This window comes from Biomphalaria glabrata, chromosome 15 (assembly GCF_947242115.1).
Source record: "Biomphalaria glabrata chromosome 15, xgBioGlab47.1, whole genome shotgun sequence".
Taxonomy (NCBI): domain Eukaryota; kingdom Metazoa; phylum Mollusca; class Gastropoda; family Planorbidae; genus Biomphalaria; species Biomphalaria glabrata.
Window position 1 is genome coordinate 27,089,197 of NC_074725.1, and position 12,732 is coordinate 27,101,928.

At 32.3% G+C, this 12,732-nt stretch overlaps 1 protein-coding gene across 2 annotated transcripts in view; it reads left to right on the forward strand.

Annotated features, from left to right (window-relative positions):
• The window catches only part of LOC106053487 (ras GTPase-activating protein 3-like), a 70,434-nt gene that overhangs the window by 42,932 nt on the left and 14,770 nt on the right, over positions 1 to 12,732 (forward strand). The window contains exons 19-23 of one of the 2 annotated variants that reach the window (XM_013209044.2): positions 1,513 to 1,583; positions 2,940 to 3,029; positions 4,170 to 4,324; positions 8,416 to 8,448; positions 12,528 to 12,720. In XM_013209044.2, coding sequence (XP_013064498.2) covers positions 1,513 to 1,583; positions 2,940 to 3,029; positions 4,170 to 4,324; positions 8,416 to 8,448; positions 12,528 to 12,720 — 542 coding nt within the window. The remainder of the gene's footprint in view (positions 1 to 1,512; positions 1,584 to 2,939; positions 3,030 to 4,169; positions 4,325 to 8,415; positions 8,449 to 12,527; positions 12,721 to 12,732) is intronic. The other variant, XM_013209046.2, reaches the window with a different exon arrangement.

The window sequence follows — 12,732 nt, forward strand, 5'->3', positions numbered from 1 at the left end:
TTATTTTTGTTTAATACCAGCAAGGAAAATTAATCCTTCATTATTTAGATATATGGCTAAATTAGTAGGGTTTAGTCCCCTTCAATAATTGTTAACGCTATTTCTCCCACATGCATTCTCCGATCAAGTTGATACTTTAAACAATTATTTATTGTACCTAACAAAACATGTATCAATAAAAAAATTGACCAATTAGTCAATTAATTATTGGTAATTAATTATTTTGTTTGATATTGAATAATGGAAATAACTTCTACACTATTGATAGATATTGTCACAAATTTGTTTTGTTTGCTTGATGAGATATGCTAGTGACATGTGGATTCAGAGGTGTCGTTATTATAGTTCAAACCACTCTAGATACAATTATCTTGCCTTAAAGTTTTAAAAACTTGAAACTGTAAATCTATATATAATTAAATATATAGCTCTTGTGCATAGCAGATACAGGATACAATAATGATGATCAATAAAACCATCCAACTTTTTACTTTAAAACTAGTGACTTCTAAATCTTTCTAACCAAATAATTCCAAGCTCTTTGCTAACAAAATAAGCTTCTCTTCTTTTTTATAGAATCATCTAGAACCATTATGTCTTATGTCCCCTCAACAACCTTCAACTTGGCTTACATTTGATTGTTTTCTTTGTCTATTTTTCTTGACCTACGGTAGCCTTGAACTACTTTCTATCAAGGTCTATCCTTTCCAAGTGTCATAGTGTAATTTGAGTACAGACAAACTGTTCAAAATTTTTTTTAATGACCTTGACCTGTCTACAAGGGTTTGACAGATATAGTTGTAATCATCTTCTTTTTTGAAGTAACGTCTGTATTATATAAGATAAGACAAGGGTGGAGTTCTTCCCCTTACATAACTTCGTGTTTTTTTTTGTAAATAATTTTTAATATTTTGCTTTTTAAAACTTGAAGTCAAACAAATATGTTTTGCTTTACTAACATTCGTTTGCTGTCACATGTGAAAATAAACTTGTTTATAATAGCAACTAATCTCTGCCAGACGACAATCTAACCTATCATTTCTTTTGATGAGTTTATTCTTCAACATTGTTGTTATATTTAAACACATTTGCATCAAACAGCTTTGATCATTATCTTTATATTTAGACATTCGCTGTCAATATAAGTATACAAGTCACAAAGTCCAGCCATTGGTTTGTCAAGCAATGACTCAGATTATAACAACTTGACACACTAAACAAGCAATTAAGATTAATATGTCACAGCATCAAAACCATAAAGTTAAATTATTTAACAATCAACTTCTTCACAGTTATAGAAACAAGTTCAAATTGAACAGAAAATCTCCAATAATCGTTGAGCCTGTCTTATTGTACACTGTAATGTTGATAATTTCTGTGTTTTTCATCTGTTGACACTTTCACTGTTTTTCATATGTTGATACTTTCTCTGTTTTTCATATGTTGATACTTTCTGTGTTTTAATATGTTGACACTTTCTGTGTTTTTCATTAGTTGGTGTTTTCTCCTCAGATGTTTCAAGTAGTTCACACCAAGCAAGCTTTATATGTCCAGGCCAACAACTGTGTGGAAGAAAAAGAATGGTAAACATTTATTTGATCTACTTTTTATTTTCAAACTTAAATTCTGATCATATAAAACAGTCACGAAGGAAGTCCATTGTCTGGTGTTAAATATCTGTAATCTCTATATTTTATTGGTCACTACTGAACCCATGGCCTAAAGGGGTATAGTTTGCAGATGTGCCAAGTAAAATCACGTAACCAAACTTACCACGTAAATTTCTCAAACCTTCTAACTAACCCCCCCCCTCCCTCCCTTCACATGTCCACAAAAGAGATTAGACCAAAGTGCATTGAGAATGTTGATGAAACATGCATAGAAAAAAAAAAGTAACACTAATAGTTACATACGGTTTGGCTGTCTAACAAGAAGCTCAAGGTTCAATTCCAGTGCCTAAATTCAAAACGGAAATGGAAACCCTCTCAGATGGTCCACAAAAGAGACTGGACCATAGTGCACCGAGCATATTATAAGCAGGAAATATGTGCTAGATAAAAGCAATTTAAAAAAAAATAAATCTTTTTTGTTATCTTCACAGAGGTGGGGGGAGGAGGGGGGAAAATTTGAAAATCCCCCAGGCCCCCATTTGAAAGGGGCCCCCAAATGAGTGTATTTACATTAAAAATTAAAAAATTACGCTAAATGCAGGACCCCCAAAGAGGTCAGGCCCCCCAACGCTAGAAAATTCCTAGCTATGCCCCTGCGCGGGATACACATTTGAGACCAAAAGAAAATCTGCTGCCGAGGACAAACGCAGACTTTGAAAAGAAAATCTAAATCGACCACCTGCAGACAATGGTTATGTTGCCCTGGGTGTGGCAAAATATGTAGGTCACAGCCACGGAAAATACTGCATTCCTCACTAAACTTCAGACTCGTAGACAAGCCTTATTTATCCGTTTTCACAAATCCTTTCATATAACATCTTTGATACAAATAGAAGGATAGCCTGGAGCACATTATCCCATTCTACCACTACCAGAATGTCAATCTAAAGAACTAGTTAAGCCTCCACTCTTGAAAAAACATTGTTTTTGGTAAAAACAGATTGAAAAGGAAAACAACTTTCAGCATGTTTTACAAAGGGAAACTATTCAAGATTTACTTATAAGCAATTAAAAACATTTTGGGAAAAGAAAACGAAAAAAATAACTTCTAAGCATTCAAGGTAATATTGTTGATTTCACTAAATGATTTGATTAAATCAAAGATGATTTCCTTGATTAGGAGAGAAAGAGTTAAATGAGGCATTATGTCAGAGATAGCATATAGCTTTAATCTATGTTTTTTTTTTAAGTGCTTATAAGTTTTTTTGTTGCACTTGGATATCATTCATCTAGACTTTCCCACTAAAGTATATTTGTCTTTACCTCTAGGTTGAACCTTCTAATGAATATTTGTAAGAGCAATAAGAACAGACATCCCAGTTATCACCCCGGTGCTTTTATCAACAACCATTGGCTGTGGTAAGTAGTGTGTTGGTAGTGGTAACAAAGTGATCATTTAGGAGCAGTACTGCAGCGCACCTATGACATTATTGAAAATTCTACTGTGACACTGTTTAAGAGACTTGTACTAATCATGAGAATGATTATTATATCATGTTTTATTTTAATAATTCTTATAAAATTAATTCTGATATGAAAAGAAATTTGTTTTGCAAGAACACTGTGTATGATATTCTTGATAATGTGGATCATGGTCAACTAATAGAGAAAATATTGTACCAAATGAACAGTTTTCAAAATCTGAATCAGTAATTGAATATATTTACTTGCTAAATAATAATAATGTGGGCTGCATTATTATGCACCATTGATTTTAACTATTAAAATGACTTCAACAATAGTGATAGAGAATAAGCGCAGGAGACAAAAGGTTTGAGATTTTGACCAGACAGAGAGACGGAGTGAGTCTCGGATCAAGTTGAAACTTTGTCACAATTATTCATCATCGATGACAACACATGAACCACTCCAAAATAAAAATTTCAAACTAACAATGAACTAAATAAACCTTCCATTTTTCTAAGTACTTGAATAGCTCAGTGGCTTAACATGTTGGCCTCCTATCATGTTGACTTATGTCTAAATTCTGACTTGAGCAACCTTTTTTTTTGAGAATGCAGCATGTAAATCTTCTCCCAGATAATTGATTACATGATTGATTCAACATAATTGATGCAATGTCACTAGTATATTTCATTCTTGAAGAACATTTTTGTATATCTTACTTACTTAAACGTAGTACAGAACAAAAGTCTACTCATAAATATAAATAGCAATTTTGTGTGTGCTTAGAATAGCATTTTTTAAATAGTTTTATAAACAAAATATCATTCACTCAAATCTTTGAAGTCCAAATAATAAATATTGAAAATTAGAAACATAAGCTCAAAAAAATAAGAAGAAATATGTTAGTGTGAATGATTTGATGCTTTTTTTTTTTCCCTTCTTCTCAACTAGAATCTGTCAGTTCTGAATCAAAATTTTACTGGGTTTTTTTTGTCGTTAGAGTCAATTTAGCCTTATTTGTACATTAATATACATTTCTTTTCAGGATTGTTAATTCATCCTTTTCTATGTATTTTGTATTTATTTTGACAGTTGCAAGTCCACTGACCACTCCTTGTCTGGATGTACTCCAGTGACCAGTGGGTTACAGCTGACCAACATCCAGACTGATTTTGATTCTGACAGGGAGGTGGAGAAGATACACTCACTCTTTTTGGACCAGATAGATAAATTAGATGCTCTACAAGGTAAATATTGAGTTTGAACCACATTCTAATTAGATGCTTTACAAGGTAAACACATTCTAATTAGATGCTTTACAAGGTAAACACATTCTAATTAGATGCTCCACTGAGTAAAAATTAGTTTGAACCACATTCAAAGTAATGTTCTATTTGCCTTGTCAATATTCCAGCTCAGTTTTCAAATTTCAATTAATGGGAGGAAATATATGCTACAGAGAATACTTAACTATCAGTCCAATTTTCTGTAGTCAGTGAGACTTTCTGTAGTACAAATTGAACATACACTAAACATAAACAGAGGAAACCCTGCTGGAACAAGTAAAAACAAAGGACCTTGGGGCCATGAGGCCTTCATTATTAGCTACATGTATGTTTAGTCATTTTCTATACAGTCATTCACCCCACAGCAGTAAATCTTTTTAGTCTTGTGTAAAATTTGAGTAGTGAAAGTGGAGAGTGAGTCATCAGTGGATATCAAGTTTTGTTTACTAGTGGACACTTATAAAACAGCTGGAGATGGTGACATTGAGAGTTCTCGATGTGTAATGACACTTCATATTCCCTATTACTCTGATCCAGTGCAGACAGCTTTAATTGCTTTGCATTATTTTTTTTCAGTCATTCATCTCAATGTCAGGATTTTCCTATGAAATAATGTTTTCACTTTTCATTGCAATGTATTGATGACTTTTGCCTACATTTGTAACACCCTCTGTAGTATATATACATTTGTTTCACTTTCTGTTTCTTCAATGTTTTATGAGTTAAACAATAATCACTGAAAAAATGGGCAGACTGTTGCATTAGGAGAACATCTCCGAGACTTTATGTCACTGAAGAAAATGATGGCCATAAAACTGTGTAGGTGTGTTGCAAGAACATAAAACTGTGTAGGTGTGTTGCAAGAAATGTCTATACTACTACTGTACTGTATTGAAAGTCCAATCACTAAATAGTTTCATCCTTCAGTCCATCATCATTAACCCTTCACCCCCTGACATCAGAACTGGTTTAAAGTCTTAACGTTTTCTTTTATTTCAGCCAGAACTAGTCTCAAGGTTGTGCCTTTATTGTTTCTCTTGTTACAATCTAGCCTTTAGAATGTCTTCTTAGACTGGTGTTTAGCTCTCTGAATTATGGCTTCTGGGACTTTACTTTTGTTTATTGTTTTAAGAGAAAACATCCTTGTATGTTTCATTTCCTTTATGATTTGACATAAACTTATATTTTACCTTTCTGATGAAAATCCACTCCAGTCTGCTATGCTTAAAACAACAGCAAAAAATAAATAAATAAAAAAATAATGTTATTCTAAAGACTATTTGGTATCAACAAGATTGAATCTTTTAAAAATATCTGTTAATCATTCTTTTTTCCCTTCCATTTTAGATTTAAGATAATTTTCATAAAATGAAATAATTTTGTTGTAAAAATACTAAATTAGAAACAGAAACGTAGTGACTCCCTCCTAAAGTTATGTGACATGTTTGTGTTGTAGAAATATCCTGTTATGTTTTAGTGATGATTTCTTTCATTCAACTAGTGATGATGCAGTGCCTAGAGATGTTAGTTTGTGTATTGTAGCTGTTGAATGGGCTTACCTTCTAGCTCAGTCATGATTGTAATTAGAATGCCTAGTCACTAATTGGCTACTGAGTCATCCCCAATGTCTCATGATCACTTCCAGAAATGGTGTTGGGGTATTCACTCCAATCTTTGCAATCAGGCTTCTTCATTTTTAGTGCTAGAATAAATTATGGGTAAAAAAAAAGCATTTATGACATTTATGAAAGCCTGTCGGGTCATATCAGAGTTAAGGAGACTTTCTAGATGGCTTATTGCCTAGATATTGCATAGAACTCAGCTTGCTTCCTGTGGGTGACCTTTTACTATTTGATCCAATGAAGTGGCTAAGGAAGATGAGGATTGCACAACACTTTGTTAAATTATGACTTTACATAAAAATTGAAGGGGAATGTTTATTATTACAAAGCTTATCTATCAACTCACTGTTTGTGTGTCTGGTAAAAATCTTTGTACACCTTATTCCTCTGACACCCAATCTCAGATCAAGGTGAAATTTGGCACACTTATTTCTTCAACAAGAACCAATCTAAAAAAAAGATTAACAGATTAGTCAATTAACTATTGGTAATTAAAATTATTTTGTTTGGTATCTTGAACAAGGGAAAGAAATTGTTCTTGACTGAAGTGGTGGTATAAGCTGAATTAGTTTGCTTTATAGGGCATCACTCTAAATTAAAACAAACAATATATAATTAGACAATCCTCTCAAGTCAAAAGTACCTCACTAGCAGAGTGGTTAGCATGTCTGCCTGAGGAGGTGTGAGCCACGAGTTTGAATTCAGGATGTTCCCCCCCTTTTTTTTTTGCAAAAGCTTTTAAAACCAATTACAGTAAAATCCACCCAGATACATCCCCCTAAACTGGTCCAGATTAGTGGTAGAAAGCTGAAAGCATGAACTAAACAAGATCAATTAGTAAAAAATGTTATTAATCACACAGATTTATTGTTTTTGGTTTAGATCTATTACAAATTTAATTACATGACTGATCCAAACTAATTGATACAATTACACTTCAAATTAGCTTTTTTTTTTTTTTTTTTAAAGTATTTTTTATGTTTATCTTCTGAGTTTTTCTTTGGTTTGAATGGTCGTTAAGTATCAATAGCTAACTCCATAAACTTTTGTTTTGTGTCCCTATAATTTATTTTAGTATTATATCTTAGTCTAACCTGATTGCTATTACATTAGTCTACAACACAAAAAGGTTTACATTGCATCTCAGTTTATTTTAGACTGTAGACTAAAACTATTTAAGGAAAATAATTGACCAGTGGCTAGGTAAAACTTGGAGGGCTTTGTTTGTCTTGAGAATTCAGGATGATTCGTTACTAGTATTTTAGACTGTATACTAAAACTATTTAAGGAAAATAATTGACCAGTGGCAAGGTAAAACTTGGAGGGCTTTGTTTGTCTTGCGAATTCAGGATGATTTGTTACTAGAATTGTTTTACCACTGTCTAAAATACAAGCACATAGCTGAAGATCTATAAGTCCACTTCCTCATCATTCTTTTGCCATTGTTGTCAACATAGAAACTACAAGCTTATGTTATAATGGAGTCTAAAACTAAAATGCAGTAGCCTGTTATGGATTGCCATCACATTGAAGTGCCAGCATGTTTTTATCCCCCTTTGTTTGAGCTGCTGTTTTTAGATAGTGTTTTTGTTTGGAGTTCTCTTTCTAGTTTTAAGGAGATATTGACTCTAGCGCACCAGGCTGTCCTGTGTGACTCTAGCGCACCGGGCTGTGTGACTCTAGCGTTGGCTGTCCTGTGTGACCCTAGCGTGTGCTGTCCTGTGAGCTTTTCTTTGTTTGATTGGGAGGGCATGCTCCTTTGAAATTTTTTTTTTCATTGGAGAAACAAATTATTTGATTATTTCTCAGGGTTTTTTTTTTTTTTCAAGCTTAATTCTCTCTGAAACTTCCCTTATCTGTCTTTCATTGGACCAAATGACATTATTAACCTTTAGTACAAACAAGAAATGAACTAGCCTGGTCATGTTACACATGAAGTATTCTAGTCTTCTATCACAGAACTTTTTATATTAGTTTATGTACTAGTATTAACTCTTTCTCTCCTAACTGATGATATCAGCGTTGATTCCACCAGAATGTGGTAAATAATTACTGAGAGAAAGAGTTAACCTGTGTAAATACCTGCTGAGGCTAAGGGTTTTGTTGCCTGTTAGGATCAAAGTCACTTGGACACTGGCTTGGACTGATAGATTTTTCTAGAGTAAAAGTTCCTCCACAAGATCTTGAGATCTTTAGACTGTAATTACAGGTTTTAAAAAATAGCTTTTTGTTTTTGTAATTATAGCAGTGACCATGTTTTTTTTGCATATACAAATGAAGGACGAGTAAAAATTCCTTAGCAGATTCTGAACTCAAAATCTGGCCACCATGAAATTCTGTTTCTTCTAAAAGCTAGTTGACTGGTTGAAACACTCTGAAAAACAAATGTATAAACCAAATGTTAAGAAGCCCCCCACCTTTTTGTTCCAGGCTATGTGGATGCAGAAGATATTGAATATAATGGTAAGGTCTTGATGTTGTGAACTAATCCCCCCTCCCCTGTTCCTTTTTGTTGCTCCTCCATTTGTTTTAACATTTTGATTGTCTTCTGCTTTTTGTTCTACTTAATAGCAAGTAGCTCTTTTTTTTATTTAATTCAATATACCTTCCAGCTGCTAACACCTTACTTTGAACCTAGCAGTAATGGAATACATTTCTAGTTTTATTTTAGGTGTATGACTGTAGCCATAACAATTACAAATTGGTTTTCATCATGTATAGAAATTTTAGCCTTAACATTTTCATCTTTGGTCCTTTGAATGGCTGAAGGAGATAACTGCATCATTAGAGAGCGTTGCTTGTGTATTCGGAATTGTCCTTTGCCTTTTTTTAAAATCCAGCTGCTATGTTATGTTGTGATGGTGTTTTATTGTTATTACAAGTTGCTTTTAATTTTAAAGTCAAACTTTGTCTTGTGGACAGAAGGATTTACACATTCATCTTTCCTAACATTGTATTACTAATAATTACTTGTTCCAACCAACATTTCTACTCCAGTCACCTTTGCTATTAATAACCAAAATATATAACCAGAATATACATTTCTAGTTTAGACAACTTGGCTATGACTAACCATTCTATGATTAGAAATATGTAATCAACAAAATCAAACTTTACCAAATGTACAACTCTCCATGCTATTAATGTTATTTAAGGACTTTTTATAATCAAGAAATTTCTACGTAAATATACCTTTGCCGAACACACAATTGGCAATAAAAAAAACTGGTTGATTTTCCTTGGTTTCACTTGTTAAACACAGACACATACTTGACCATACTAAACTGTTCGTTAATGATCAGTTTGGAAGTTTTCTGGTTGATATTATACTACTCTGTTCAGTTGGATAATTGGTGTTTGAATTTTGTAATGTCTAAATGTTGCTTGGATCATGTTAACTTTATCTATACTGAAGTTGACCAGTTCATCAGATGACTTCATGATTCAGTTAATAGAGTTTGAAAAGTTATATATAAAACACTATCTATTCAATGGAACGAAAATCAGATGAAACCTTCTTAAAAATTATTTTGCATATTTGACTAGTTGCTAATTATCCAACACTAGAAAGTTAAAATCAATCTGATTAGTTAGTCTCTAAACTTGTAGTATTGGTTCTAAAATAGAGATTTTGCTAAGCTGTGCCAACCATTTATGCTTTGATTTGTATTCAATAATTCTTACATTAGTAGACAGTTTCAGGAATATTTCGCTAGGCTAGCTATGGCAGTAGTTATTTTATATATCTATTGAAAGTGTGCATTGAAAGGCTAACACTTAATTTTATTATTTGATGTTTCAACACATAGTGAACACATTTCTTAGTTAGATTTTATAATATAAATAAACCTTAAACTTCTACTGATCTATAAAATTGACTATTTGTTAGGTCACCATCACATAATGTATAACTTGTAATAACAAGATAGTTTTTTCTTTGGAGAAACCAGTGATTTCTTTATTTCTCAGTTTGTTTTTGAATAATCTCTTATTTACTTCCCACTTATCTATTGTTTTTTTTTTGTTTTGTTTTTTTAAGAAATGACTTTGTTAACTTTTGATATTAAAAAGAAAACATTCTTCCCTTGTAGGAGAAAAATATACATTTTCTAGTTGACTCCATTTAAGGTGAACATTTGTTTGTAACATTGAAAAAAGAAGGGTAAAGCTAACTGTTATTTGTTCATGATTTGTTCAATTCTTTTCTTTACTAAGCTTGACCCTGCCACTTGGTGGAATGTTCATTTTGTTATTTAAAATATAAAGGATTGAAAGAGATTAAAAACATGAAAATCTATCCCAAAAAAAAAAATAAGTGATTAGATTTAATCCTGACATCTTTCACCAAATGGCAGGTCTTGTTTTTTTTTATGTAAACAAAAGGAGAGGTTCATATTTAATGGGTTCTAGCTCATTCATTACACACATACATATACAATCACATATAAACAAATATATAAACAGTCATTTAAGGGTTAATCGGACATGATCATTTTTGTTTGTGATAACCAGCTAGTTTAATGAAATGAAATATATAACAAAATGGTTTCGGTGCTTTAGGACTTATTAAGAATGAGCAGCCAGCTAGTCCTATTAACTAGATTTGATTTTATATATTGCATATGCACAAGAATATTTATGTAACAAACATTTTTATATTGCACTTTAAACTTGGCAATTCCCCCTGTATTTTTTTTTTTATTTAATATTATATAGTTTTAAACTGTATAAATAAATAATTTTAATGTACATTTTTTTTTGGTAACTTTTTTAGCAAGCAAGTTTAAGTTAAGAATATTTAAAAAAACAACAAAAAAACTTCAGCTAATAAGAAAAGACAGTTTGAATAAGAGCTCAATCAGTGTCCTGATTGTTTAGTTAGGTTAAATTGTGAGGGGACAATAGTTTAACCATGTTCTTTGGTACCGCCAGAGGTTGTGATTAATAGCAAGCAGTATTTGAATATTAAAATTAATATGTAGTTCAATAATGTATGGATATTAAAAATAATAAGTAGCTATAATATGTTGATATTAAAAATACTTGACCTACCTGGGCAGCACAGTGTCCAGCGATGTTTCGGTGTCCAGAAAAACCGTTTCACAAAAGCCAACCTCAAACTGAAAAGTATGGGGGAATAGGTCCCTTCACATAGCAACCAAAATCAATGTTCTCACCACACTTTTGTATAACTCTGAGACATGGGTGCTTTATCGAAGGCATTTAAGGCTCCTAGAACACTTCCAAAAGGTGCCTCCGCTACATTACAAATAAGCCCTTATTATTGAGACCAGGAACAGAAGATGAAAATAACCAGTTGGTTATACAAGTTTTTTTACATCCACAATCAATTGTCAGTCTCACTAATGTCACTGTCCTCGCTACAGTTAGTAAAGCCATCAAAACTTGTATCATGCTCACTATTTTTCCCCCCCAATAAAGGAAGCATGTTGGAAGCAGCACTTGGGTCATAAATAAACTCTTCATATTGGGGTAATAAAGGTGCTGTTTGTACAATTTTGTTTTTACTTATTTTGTAATTTATGCTGGATATGTGCATGCAAATTATTTGCATGAAAATAGGGTAAGTAAACCGCTGATGGACAATGGCTTTGTCTGCTGGAAATGCGGTAAAATATGCAGGTCACAACTGGGTTTGCCTAGTCATGCGAAACTTTGCACTCATTCTTAATCTTTGGAATAATAATGACATTGCCATTATTATTGTTTAAAATAATAAGTATCTATAATATAGTGATATTAAAAAAAAATAGATAACTATGATATATTAATATTTAAAATAACTATAATATATTGATATTTAAAATAAGTAGCTATAATATAGTGATATTAATTTCTGTGCAGACTTAATAAATTGTACTTGATTAGTATTTACAATAATAATAATAGTTACCATAGTATATTAAATTCACTATTCTGAAATACAGAGCATTGACTTTTTTTTTTCTTTCACTTTGTGTTTGACTTAATAAGGTTGTAAATAACCAATGGCTATGTAGCAATTCAAAACTCAGGACTTTTATTTTCATTTTATTAGTTTGCTCATTTAAAATGTTTCTTCTTTTTTTTTTTTTCTTATTTCTTTTATTTTCTGAATTTACTTCAAATAATGAGCTATTTAAAAAATAAAACTAGATCCAATGAATAAGACTTGGCTATCAAGTGGCAGTCCTTTGGAGAGCCCTGCGCTTCTCCCTCAAAAGTTATGGTTTTAGCTCCTTGTGTTTATGTTTGAAGTGTTATCACATCACCTTGAGCTTGCTTGTTAACAGCGCTCTATAAATTAAATTATTATTATTATTATTAAGTTATTATTATTATAGTCTAATTCAGGATTTGAAAGCCAAGTCTTATTAGTTTCGATGGAATCAAAATTATCTTTTTTTCCCCCTCTGTTTCTTTAGCCTGTATGAGTTTTGGTTCTTTCAGTTTTTTCTGGGTTTGGAAAGAGGGTTAGAATCGTTTGATCATTTGTTTTCTTTATTTGTTTTTATTTTATTTTATTTTCCGCTCATGTGCAGAAATTTGTGGAGACCAGGCAGTGTACCATGGTGAAGTTGGCATGAACAAAGTTCAAGGCCTGGGGTCCAACATTGAGGACCCTTCCTCTTGCTACCAGACCATCGCAGAGATTCAGAAGTGTGTTATCACCTTGGAGCAGGAGCACATCCAGTATATGAGATCTGTCCAGCGTAAGACTGTCATTGGATCCATGTGAGTGCATGC